General features: G+C 43.6%; 1 protein-coding gene across 1 annotated transcript in view; it reads right to left on the bottom strand.

Moving 5' to 3' along the window:
• ATRN (attractin) overlaps positions 1-13,249 on the bottom strand; it is a 161,263-nt gene that overhangs the window by 47,444 nt on the left and 100,570 nt on the right. Inside the window, exons 16-18 of the mRNA XM_002710922.6 lie at positions 9,845-10,064; positions 9,047-9,232; positions 8,279-8,512 (exon numbers count right to left, since the gene is read on the bottom strand). Of these exons, the coding sequence (XP_002710968.1) occupies positions 8,279-8,512; positions 9,047-9,232; positions 9,845-10,064 (640 nt within the window). The remainder of the gene's footprint in view (positions 1-8,278; positions 8,513-9,046; positions 9,233-9,844; positions 10,065-13,249) is intronic.

Genomic DNA, 13,249 nt, shown 5'->3' with positions numbered 1-13,249 from the left:
GCACACCAGGTTCTAGTCCCAGTCGGGGCGCCAGATTCTGTCCCGGTTGCCCCTCTTCCAGGCCAGCTCTCTGCTATGGCCCAGGAAGGCAGTGGAGGATGGCCCAAGTGCTAGGGCCCTGCACCCCATGGGAGACCAGGAGAAGCACCTGGCTCCTGGCTTCAGATCAGTGCGATGCGCCAGCCGCGGGGGCCATTGGAGGGTTAAGCTGCTGTGGCCTGTGATGCTGGCATCTCACATCAGAGTGCCAGTTCAAGTCCTGGCTTCCCTGCTTCAGATCCAGCTCCCTGCTAATGTGCCTGGGAAAGCAGTGGAAGATGGCCCAAGAGCCCTTGCACCCCCATGGGAGACGTGAATGGGAGTTCCAGGCTCCTGGCTTCAGCCTGACTCAGCCCTAGCCATTGTACCATGTAGGGAGTGAATCAAACAGAATATCTATTTCTCTATCTCTCCTTCTCTGTCATTCTGCTTTTCAAATAAATAAAATAAATCTCTTAAAAATGATCAAATTAAACAACTTATTTAAAAAGAAAAAAATAATAATCGAAATTTTCTTATAAGCAAAGCCTAGGCCCACAGGTGGATTCAATATTTAAACAAAATACTAACTTTTCACAAACTCTTCCCCATTAAACTGAGGAGAAGGGAATGCATCCTGAATCAGTGTGTGGAAGCCGGTACTATCCTGATACCAAAGTCAGGATCACAAGAAAAGGAACTACAAGCTATATCCCTCATGGATATAGGTAACAAAATCAGCAAACTGAACCCAGCAACATCTTAAGGATGATACATCATGATCAAATGGGCTTTATGGAATGCAAAGCTGGTTTAATATCCTTAAATCGATTAATATAACACATAGTATATATTAATCTATATAAATAAAGATAAATATAAACAAAACCACATGATAGCCTTGGTAGACACAGAAAAAGCGTTTGACAAAATCAAGCACTCATTTACAACAAAACCCTCAAAATCTTTTTCAAACTGTTAAAGACCATGTATGAAAAACATAAACAAATATCATAGTTAATGGAGAAAGACTGAATTCTTTGAATTCTTTCCACCTAAAAAGGGAACAAGGGGCCGGCACTGTGGTGTACTGGGTAAAGCCGCTGCCTGCAGTGCCGGCATCCCATATGGGCATTGTTTGAGTCCCGGCTGCTCCACTTCCGATCCAGCTCTCTGCTATGGCCTGGGAAACCAATAGAAGATGGTCCAAGTCCTTGGGCCCTTACACCCTCGTAGGTGATCCAGAGGAAGCTCCTCTGGCTCCTGGCTTCAGATCGGCACAGTTCCACCGTTGTAGCCATCTGGGGAGTGAACCAGCGGATGGAAGACCTTTCTCTCTCTTTCTCTCTCTCTCCCTCTGCCCCTCTGTAACTCTGTCTTTCAAGCAAATAAGTAAATCTTAAAAAAAAAAAAAAAAAAAGGAAACAAGACAACGATGCCTATACTCAACCACTTTTATTTTATTTTTTTGAGACAGAATGAGACATACACACATACACACACAGCACCAGAGTATGACCAGTCTTCTATCTGCTAGCTCACTCCCCAAATGCCTGTAACAGCAACTGCAGAGAAAGCTATGAGCCAGGAACTCAATCTCCTGTGAGGGTGGCAGGGACCCAATTACTTCAGCCATCACTATTGTCTACTGGTTTTCATTAGCAGGCAACTGGGTCAAAAGACGGAGCCAGGTATTAAACCCAGACACTCCTATGTGAAAGTAGGCATCCTAACTGGCTGCTTGACTGCCAAGCAAACACTGCAAACTCAACCGCTTTCACTTAATTTTATACTAGCAAATCTAGTATAAGTTCAGCAAGGTTATATGACACAAGAGCCACATATAAAAATCAACTGTAACTCTACATACTAATAATAAACAATCAAAAATAAAATTCATAACAATTCCATTTCTAGTAGCATGAAGAATAAAAATACTTCATATAATAAATTTAATAAAATAAGTGTAGGATATGTACACTGAAACCTATAAAACAATGCTGAAAGAAAGTAAATAGGTGAGGGGCCAGCGCTGTGGTATAGCAGGTAAAGCCGCCGCCTGCAATGTCAACATCCCATATGGGTGCTGGTTCGGGTCCCGACTGCTCCACTTCTGATCCAGCTCTCTGCTATGGCCTGAGAAGGCAGTGGAAGATGGCCCAAGTGCTTGGGCCCCTGCACCTGTGTGGGAGACCTGGAAGAAGTTCCTTGCTTCTGGCTTCAGATTGACACAGCTCCAGCTGTTGCAGCCAACTGGGGAGTGAACCAGCGGATGGAAGACCTCTTTCTGCCTCTCCTTTTCTCTCTGTGTAACTCTGATTTTCAAATAAATAATTAAATCTTAAAAAAAAAAAGGGCCGGCACTGTGGCTCACTAGGCTAATCCTCCGCCTGCAGTGCCGGCACCCCACGTTCTAGTCCCGGTTGGGGCACCGGATTCTGTCTCGGTTGCCCCTCTTCCAGTCCAGCTCTCTGCTGTGGCCCGGGAAGGCAGTGGAGGATGGCCCAAGTGCCTGGGCCCTGCACCCGCGTGGGAGACCAGGAGGAAGCACCTGGCTCCTGGCTTCGTATTGGCGCAGTGCACCGGCCACAGCGCACTGGCCGTAGCGGCCATTTGGGGGGGTGAACCAACAGAAGGAAGACCTTTCTCTCTGTCTCTCTATCTAACTCTGCCTGTCAAAAAATAAAAAAGAAAAAAGAAAAGGATGGCAATGTACCCTAAATTGATCAATAGATTCAACACAATCCTTACTATGAAGCTGGATTTTTGTTGTTGCAGAAATGACAAACTCATTCTAAAATTCAAGCAGAAATGCAAAGAACCCAGAATAGTCGTAACAGTCTAGAAAGATAGGAACAAAATTGGAGTATTTAGACTTTTCAATTTCAAAACTTACTATAAAGCTACCATGATCAAAACTAATGTGATGCTGGCATAAGGCCAGATATATAGGTCAATGAGGTATAACTGAGGACCTAGAAATAAGCTCTTATATTCAGTCAACCAATTTGCAATAAATGTGCCAATAAAATTCAACAGTAAAAACCCAATTGTTTCAACAAACGACAGAGATCACACCAACATGCAGAGTTTAGACCCCTCCCTCACATTACATATACAAATATACACACAAATATACAAAAAAAAAATACAAAATATACACACAAATATACAAAAAACTCACTCAAAACCAATCAAGGATCTAACATATGAAATAAATCTATGGAACTTTTCAAAGAAAACATAGGAGTAACTCTTTGAGATTTGAAGTTACTTAGGCACTGACTTTTTAGATATATACCAAAAAAGCACATAGGACAAATAAAAACACTGATACACTGGATCTAATAAAATTTTATTTCCAAAGACACCATTAAGGTGAAAAGAGGGGCTAGTTTTGTGGTGTAGTGGGTTAAGCCTCTGCATGCCATGCCAGCAACCCATAATGGAAAACAAGTTCAAGTCTCTGCTGTTCTACTTCTGATTCAGCTCCCGGCTAATGTGTCTGGGAAGGTAGCAGATGATGGCTCAAGTACTTGGGTTTCTACCACCCATGTGGGAGAACTGGACAGAGTTCTGGGCTTTTGGCTTTGATCTGGCCCAGCCCTGGCTTTTGTGGCCATTTATGGAGTAAACCAGTAGATGGAAGATGTCTTTCTCTTTATCTCTGTCTCTGCCACTCTGCCTTTCAAATAATAAAGCTTAAAAAACAAAAAAGAAAGTGAAAAGAAACTCTCCGGATGGGAGAAAATATTTGCATATTATATATTTAGGAAGAGACTTGTAACCAGAATTCATAAAGTACTTTTATAGCTCAACAATAAAAGACAACACTATTTTTAAATGGGTAAGAATTAGAATAGACATTTCTCCAAAGAAGCTATACAAATGACTAGACAGGATGCTTAATTTCACTAATCATTAGAGAAATGAAAATCAAAACCACAATGAGGTAACACTTCTTATCCACCAGAACAAATATAATCAACAGACGAACAGATAACAAGTGCTGGTAGGGATAAGGAATAATCTGAACGTCCACACTCTGTGGGTGAGAATGTAAAACGGTGCAGCTACTCGGAAAAACTCCAAGTCTATAATTTCTCATTTCCATCCCCTGCTCTACAAACCACTAATCATCTACTTGCTGCCTCTAAAGATTGGCCTTTTTGAGACATTTCATTTAAAGGGTATCATATAATATATATTTTATACCTGGCTTCTTTTTTTAACATAGCATGATTCTGAGGTTCACTCATGTTACAGAATATATCAGTACTTCACTCCATTTCCTTGCCAAATTCTATTGTATGAATAGAAGCTTTTCTTTCATTTCTTTTTTTGCGGCAGTAAGCATGCCAGCCAAGTCTAATGACAAGAGTACACCTCACAAACCAGGCAGGCATCTCAGTCACTCACTTTGTTTACTCATTTGCCTGCCAACAGATATTCAGGTAGTTTTTATCTTTGCACATTCATGTACAAGTCTTTGGGAGATACATGTTTTCAATTCTCTTGGACATATGCTCAGCTATGTGATAACTATGTTTAACTTTTTAATTTTAAAGATTTATTTATTTACTTGAAAGTCAAGACAGAGAGAGAGGGAAAAACAGAGAGAGGCCTTCCATTTGCTGGTTCACTCCCCAAATGGCTGCAGTGGCTGCGGCTATAACAGGCGAAAGCCAGGAGCCAGGATCTTCTTCTGGGTCTCCTATGCAGGCTGCAGGAGCCCCAGTACTTGAACCATCTTCCACTGCTTTTCCCAGGCCATTAGCAAGAAGCTGGATCAGAAGTGGAGCAGCTGAGACATGAACCAGCGCCCACATGGGATGCCAGCATTGCAGGTGGTGACTTTACCCACTATGCCACAATGCCAGCTTCTATGTTTAACTTCTTGATCTAAACTGTTTTTCCAAAGTAGTTATTCCATTTAACAATACTATCAGCAATGTAACAGAGTCCTAATTTCTCCACATCCTTGCCAATACTTCTGTCTTTTTTTATTTTATTTTTTTTTTTTTTTTGACAGGCAGAGTGGACAGTGAGAGAGAGACAGAGAGAAAGGTCTTCCTTTTGCTGTTGGTTCACCCTCCAATGGCCGCCGCGGCCAGCCCGCTGCGGCCGGCGCACCGCGCTGATCCGATAGCAGGAGCCAGGTGCTTTTCCTGGTCTCCCATGGGGTGCAGGGCCCAAGGACTTGGGCCATCCTCCACTGCACTCCCGGGCCACAGCAGAGAGCTGGCCTGGAAGAGGGGCAACCGGGACAGAATCCGGCGCCCCAACCGGGACTAGAACCCAGTGTGCTGGCGCCGCAAGGCGGAGGATTAGCCTAGTGAGCCGCGGCGCCTGCCCTAAATACTCTGTCTTTTTAAAACTGTCTCTCACTGGGTGTGAAATGGTAGCTCATTGTGGTGGTGACTTAGATATCTCTATTGATGAATGACACTGAACATCTTTTCCTATGTTTACTGGCCATCTGCACTTCTTCTTTGGAGATATGTTACATGTAACTCCTTTATTAATTTCTTAATTGAGTTGTTTTTTATTGTTGAGTTTTAAGACTTACGTATACTGGAATTAGACTCTTATCCGATGCATGATTTAAAAGTATTTTCTTCTACGCTGTGAGCTGTCATTTCACTTGAGATAACTTGTCCATCTGCTTTTCTGAGAATGGATTCTTTGCACCCCTTGCCCACTCTTTCAGCTGAACTGACATTTAGCTTGTTTTTTCCCCTAGAAGGCAGGGGTTTACATGCTCTGGGAATAATCAGATGTTTTATCACTGCAGGTATTTTCTCTCAGTCTGTCTCTTGCCCTCCCCCCCCCCTTTTTTTTTAAAGATTTATTTGTTTTTTATTTGAAAGGCAGCATTAGAGAGAGAGGGAGACAGAGAGAGAGAGATCTTCCATCCAATGGTTCACTTCCCAAATCGGCACAATGGCTGGAGCTGAGCCAGAATAGAAGCCAGGAGCCAGGAGCCTGGGTCTCCCACGTGGGTGCAGGGATCCAAGCTCTTGGGCCACTCTCCACTGCTTTTCCCAGGTGCATTAGCAGAGATCTGGATAGGAAGTGAAGCATCCGGAATTGAACTGGTGGCCATGTGGGATGCCAATGCTGCAGGCAGCAGCGTAATCCCCTAAGCCACAGCACTGGCCCCATCTCTTGCCTTTTACCTTTGTTTACAGCGGTCTTTCCCTTACAGAAGTCCTCCATTAATGGCACTGTCTGACAGGTTCTTGGAGAAGTTCTTTCCACTAATCTTTTGGGAGTCTTTGCACCTGTTCAGCCCCTCCCAGCTGTTCTTTCTGGAAGCCCACAGGCACATTCCTTACTTCAAGTCTGAATCAAAGGCTAATTTCTCTGAGTCCCTTCTCAGGAACAACTGCCCCTCACCCCTACCCCAGCCACCCAGCAGGTCCAGGTCCAGACTTTAGGCTAGCTCCTGATCTACTCCTTTCTGCACTGGCTTAAAAGAGAGAGGGAGGAAGGACTGAAATGTCCCTCTTGTAAAAAAAAAAAAAAAAAAGAGAGAGAGAGAGAGAGAGATCCTTTTCCCTCTCCCTTTCCTTTGATTTCCTTTGAGTATTTCAGTAAAAATACTTGTAATTATAAATCCTTCTTCTATTCCTTTGATGTGTAAGGTAATCATATTAAAAGTTTAAATAAGTTCTTGTCATTCTTACAATCCTGGAGTGTTTTTCTGAAAGACCTGGGAGCAATCTCTTTGAAACCAAGGAAGACAGAGCCCCACGCCCCTGTCACTTAGGGAAGTTAGCTTAGGTGCATGCACTGTTCCAAGTTGCAACCTCACCTGCTTGCTATAAAGATAAAAGTTTTATTTTCTGTTGGATAAAGGTAATTAATTAGCACAGGCAGCCACTCCAATTACCAGTTCAATTTAGGATGAACTATGAAAGAATGTACTACAAATGATGCTGTCAAATCTTTCATGAGGACAAACTATGGTTTATCTTGAGAATATTTACATACTGGATTAAATATACAGTCTTTGTCATTTCTCTATCTTTGCAATCTCATTAGTGCATCGGGGTCTGGTTTAACATTTATTTAATAATAAAAGTATTTTCTTTCTTTCCTGCATCTGTGAGAGGAATTTCTGAACTGGCAGATGTTATTTTTAATTTTTTCCAACAAAGGTCATGATGCATTTTAAGTAAAAGAGAAACTGTAGAACAGTTTATAATTATATGCATATATACAGCATAGTACTATTTATTTTTAAAAACATAGATTTGTCAGCACGGTGCACTGGCCGCAGCGTGCCGGCCGCGGCGGCCATTGGTGGGTAAACCAGTGGCAAAGGAAGACCTTTCTCTCTGTCTCTCTCACTGTCCACTCTGCCTGTCAAAACAAAAACAAAAACAAAAACAAAACAAAACAAAACATAGATTTGTATGTGTAGGGCTATCTCAAACTGTTAAAAAGTTTTTACCAAAGGAAAAGAAAAAAAAAAGTTTTTACCTTTGTAAGAACAGGAGGTGAGAACAATTTTACTTTTCATTTTACATACGAGGTACTCTTAAAAGCTCATTGAAAAATGAAATTAAGAAATGAGTTTATGGGGCCAGCGCTGTGGCACAGTGGGTAAGGCCGCTGCCTGCAGTGCTGGCATCCCATATGGGCACCCGTTTGAGTCCCCGCTGCCCCACTTCCGATCCAGCTCTCTACTATGGCCTGGGAAAGCAGTACAAGATGGCCCAAGTCCTTGGGCCCCTGCACCCGTGTGGGAGACCTGGAGTAGGCTTCTGGCTCCTGGCTTCAGATCGGCGCAGCTCTGGCCATTGCAGCAAATTGGGGAGTGAACCAGCGGATGGAAGACTTCTCTCTCTCTCTCTCTTCCTCTCCTTCTCTCTCTGTGTAACTCTGACTTTCAAATAAATAAATAAACTTTTTTTTAAAAAAAATGAGTTTACCTTGGTAAACATTTTTGAAATGTGTCCATGATTTTTTTCTTAATGTACATTTTCCATGAACTTTTCATAGTCCCATAGTATATCCATAATATTTTTGTATAATGAGCATATATTATTTTATAATAGAATAACTCACTTGAGGTTCTCAATATTTTTATTAATTGACTTTAAAATATTTTTACATGAAATATTTCTCTTAAAATTATCTGCTATTTCTATTTTTTTCTGAGAGGAAATCCATATAAATAATGCAGCTTTCAAGGTTTTGTTTTTCAGAAATAGGTAATGAAAACTGGAACTGGAAACTCCAGGCACCTTACCTGGACAGTGAATGAAAGACCAGTTGTATCTGCTGTCCTCCAGGCACATGCTGGAATTGAGGAGGGGCTGTGGATAGGAATTCCCCATCGGGGCCTGGGAAGGCATCTTCACCGGTCCTTTATAAGAGCCTTCTATGCATTTCCCTTTGCCAGTATTGCTGGGATCCGTACACCAGCCACAGCCTGGTTGCTCTAAGCAATGACTACAGGTACAGTAGCCTGAACAATTTTCAGCTATTAAAAAAAATACACACACACAAGTAGCAATTCATTATTACAGGTAGATTTTAATTCACTGTAAATTTTTTTAGCAGACTATTCAACTTCTGCAAGTCAAAAATTCTAGCCTGATTAATTAAATGAGATAATGAATTTTAAAATTTCTATGTTTTTATAACACATCATAGGACCCTCCCTCCCTTCCTCTCAATCTCAGGAGGTTGGAGGTAAAGGGACTGTAGAGGTCATTTACTGGAGAGCACTTCCTTTCCAAATCAGGAGACTAAGATGTGGAGACGGTACCCGGATTGAACAATACAAAACTGAAGTTGGGCAAGTCATTTCCGTACTCTGTAATCTATCCGACATGTACTTGCATCACTGTGCCTGATTCTGCAGGAAGGTTCTCATCAGGCAGGACAATCCTAACAAGCAGCCTTTAGACACTTGAGCAGAAGGTCAAGTTATGCTGACAGCACATCCCCATGGCAAGAACTGTTGCCCTCACTTGGGGCACTTCTAAGTGGCTAGCACTCTTGTTTCACTTACGGGGACAGCTGCTCATTGTATACCACTCCATACACTGGCCGAAAGGAAAGGAGGCCACGTAGGCATTGGAGTCCACACACTGCTTCATGTTGCTGCACCACATGCACTCAGAGCTGCCGCTGGTGCACTCTCCACATGCTGTCCTCAAGGCACAAGGTGTCCGGCACTGCTTGGCACTGTGGTTCGCTGGGAATTAAACCCAAGACAGACATTTAGAGCTCCTACCACATCAGCTAAGGTCAAAGACCTTTCAAACATGCGTTATGACCCATTGGGGTGTCATGAAATCATTTCAGGAACTACACTAAATGAAAGAGAAAATGAACATGAGAGTAATTTCGAACTGTTTAGTGTATTTATATACTTGGGGTAAAATGAATTTTTCAAAGAACTTTTAGGACAAAGCTAAAGGAACAAATAAATCTGTTTATATTTTCCTCTTTTATTCTTTCTTCCCCAGCATTTCTCTGCCAATACCAAGAAATCTGCCTTTCAGAGCAGTTCTCAATTTGTGTGTGTGTGTGTGTGTGTGGTCAACAAACCAATCAATCTCATTGTCAGAACATTAAGTTCTTTTAGTCAGTGTTGGTTATTCTGGGTTTGGTTATAGCTCAAACTGTTCAGAGCTACAAACTATTTCTTTTGACTTTTGAAAGTCTTGGTTATACTCTGCTTCATTTGCTTGAAATCCTCCACCTGTTTTTGTGACCATTTCACAGATCTCAGTTCTTAATAATGCCTCCTACAGCTTCTCTCTCAACAAACTTTCAACAGCATCTAATTCGTCCATGTCCTTACCAGGCCTTTCACAGACGCTACCATTGAGTGGGTTGATGCAGGTTGCAGCCTTCAATCCCCGAGTACTGGGCTCTGACAAGATTCCACAGAAGCCAGCATCGCTGGGCTCAGATGGCATCCACTGCAGTAAAGTATTTGTAAATGGGGACATATCTTCCCAGCACCAGTAGGACACATTGATCTTCCGAAGGCCAACCCAAGGGGTTAGAGTAAGTTTGGACTATAGATAAAAATCAGACATAGCTATGAATACAACCAATACCTTGACCAAAACAAGCTTCTAGATAAAAATCATTAAGTTAGGTATGCCCCAAAGATAAAGGAAAAACCTCCTGATTATAAGTCAGCCACAGCAGATAAGGATGGATTTTCACTTCAGTAATAGTTATTTTACAAAGCACAAAAATATGGCTCAGAGAATATATCAAAATTTTTACAGATTAAATAGCAAAGGGATGATCAAGTTCTGAAACTCCTACATTCTATGACAAATGTCATGAAGAAATGACTACTCCCAGGTGTGGGCCTTTGGCACAGAGTTAAACTGCCACTTGGGATGCCCAATTCCCGTATTAGAGTGCCTGGGTTTAGCTCCCCAATTGGGTGTGTTTTTTTGTTTTGTTTTGTTAAAGATTTATTTGAAAGTCAGAGTTACACAGAGAGAGGAGATGGTTCACTGCCCAATTGGCTGCAATGGCTGGAGGTGCGCTGATCCAAAGCCAGGAGCCAGGAGCTTCTACCAGGTCTCCCACACAGGTGTAGGGGCTCAAGGACTTGGGCCATCTTGTACTGTTTTCCCAGGCCATAGCAGAGAGCTGGACTGGAAGTGGAGCAGCCAGGTCTCGAACTGGCACCCATATGGGATGCTGGCACTTCAGGCCAGGATGTTAACCCACTGTGCCTCAGCGCTGTCCCCCCACCCCAACTAGCTTCTGATCTAGTTTCCTGCTAATGTACACCCTGGGAGGCAGCAGGTTATGACTCAAGAACTTGGGTCTTTGCTATCCATGTGGGAGACTCAGATTGAGTTCCAGGCTCCTGGCTTCAGTGTGGCCCAGCCCTGGGTGCTGTAGGCATTTCGGGAGTGAACCAGCAAATGGATAATCTTTCTTTCTTTCTGCCTTTTTCAATATCTTTTAAAAAAAGATATGGCTGGGGGCCGGTGCTGTGGCATAGCAGGTTAAGCTGCCATCTACAGTGCTGGTGCCCCATATAGGCAGTAGCTTGTGTCCTGGCTGCTCTACTTCTGATCCAGCTCCCTGCTATTGCCCCTGGGAAAGCAATGGAAGATGACCCAAGTCCTTGGGCTCCTGCACCAAGTGGGAGTCCCAGAGGAAGGTTCTGGCTCCTGGCTTCTGCCTGGCCTAGCTCTGGCTATTGTAGCCATTTGAGGAGTGAATCAGCAGATGGAATCTCTCTCTCTCTCTTTCTCTCTCTCTCTCTCTCTCTGCCTCTCCTTCTCTGTAATTCTGATTTCAAAAGAAGTAAACTTTTAAAAAAAGAAAAAAAAAAAAAAGAAATAGCCAGGCAGAGGATTAACCAAGTGAGCCACGGTGCTGGCCCCACTATTTTCTTTACTATTAGTACTTTTAAAATTTCCTTTGAAATATATATTATTTAATCAGGAAAGAAAATAGTCAAAATTAATAGTTTCAAAAATTTCACTTTGCCTTCATAATAAAATTCAAAGCCATTAGCAGCACTGTGGACAAGGTCTCTCAGGAGTAAGCTTTGGTTTCTTCTTGAGGTCCCACTACAGCAGTTCCTTCCCACTCAGCTGCAGCTAATCATGCAAACTTACCTGAGGCTCAAAGAGCCATGCTCTCAATCTCCACATCTTGCACACAGGGCACGCAAACACAGGGAGCACTCCTCTCTGCCCTGCCCAGTTCTCGCCTCTCACCTCCAGGGGTTACTTGTTCACAGCTCTCTATCAGCCAGCCTCTGCCTTAAAGGCTAGGTTGGGTATCCTTTCTTGGTTTTTCATAAACATCTGGACTCTACAGACTGGGCTGCATCCAGAGTTATGCTGTAGAAGCACATTATACCTTAGACAGTCTTACCACAAGACTGACTTTCTGTTTTACAAAGGTGGCCACAGCAGGGCGGAATATACAGAACCTAAACTTTAGAACTAGAAAACCTGAGGAAGAGAGAAGCAACTAGGGTAGATCTGTGGTCAGCTGGGATGGTTGAACCCTTCCAAACAGCTAATTTTCAGAGATGTGACTTGATAACCACTGGTACAGTCACCAGGGTAATGGGCAAAGCTGTGAACCATTCATTTTATGAGGGAGCGAAAGATTGAGGGTAAGGGCAGTTGACAGCTAAGGACAGAATGCTGGGAGAGAAGACAAAAGAGAAACAAACAATAGGGACAGTCTCCAATGGAGATTATGAAATTCGAAAAAACTACTGAAATGCAAAATATCAAATGTGGCCAGAGACTTCCCTGAAGGCAACACACTGTATGTATTACCAGCATTTTCAGTGTCTACACCATAGCCAAATTGCACTGGAGAAAAGAAATACAGGGCACCTCCCAGTCATCTAGAATAGTGGTTTAGGAAGTACACAGAAGCCAATATAGGCCGGCGCCGCGGCTTACTAGGCTAATCCTCCGCCTTGCGGCGCCGGCACACCGGGTTCTAGTCCCGGTCGGGGCACCGGATTCTGTCCCGGTTGCCCCTCTTCCAGGCCAGCTCTCTGCTGTGGCCAGGGAGTGCAGTGGAGGATGGCCCAAGTGCTTAGGCCCTGCACCCCATGGGAGACCAGGATAAGTACCTGGCTCCTGCCATTGGATCAGCACGGTGCACCGGCCGCAGCGGGCTGGCCGCGGCAGCCATTGGAGGGTGAACCAACGGCAAAGGAAGACCTTTCTCTCTGTCTCTCTCTCTCTCACTGTCCACTCTGCCTGTCAAAAAATAAAAATAAAAATAAATTAAAAAAAAAAGAAGCCAATATAGCCAAGACATTGGCCACACCTGAGAAAGTGCTGTTCCTGACTTCTCGCTGTTTAACAAGAACATGGCCCTCAAACCCCTCTGTACCACTGCTAACACTGCCAAAAGAGCTGTTTTCTGAGTTTCTACTTATTTGAGGGTAGGATCACAGGTCTAGGCCTTTGGACTAAAAACAAGCAAATGTGATGGTGAAATACCAGCCACAAGCCACCTGGCAGCAATTATGTGGACAGAAAGGGAACTGGGAGGCCAGTGCCACGGCTCAATAGGTTAATCCTCCGCCTGCGGCGACAGCACACCGGGTTCTAGTCCTGGTTGGGGCGCCGGATTCTGTCCCGGTTGCTCCTCTTCCAGTCCAGCTCTCTGCTGTGGCCCGGGAGTGCAGTGGAGGATGGCCCAAGTGCTTGGGCCCTGCACCCACATGGGAGACCAGGAGAAGCAC

Source organism: Oryctolagus cuniculus, chromosome 11, assembly GCF_051225735.1.
Source record: "Oryctolagus cuniculus isolate XC-2025 breed Fujian yellow rabbit chromosome 11, ASM5122573v1, whole genome shotgun sequence".
Classification (NCBI taxonomy): domain Eukaryota; kingdom Metazoa; phylum Chordata; class Mammalia; order Lagomorpha; family Leporidae; genus Oryctolagus; species Oryctolagus cuniculus.
Note: the sequence above shows the minus strand (reverse complement) of the source record. Positions and strands in the feature narration are given on the sequence as shown.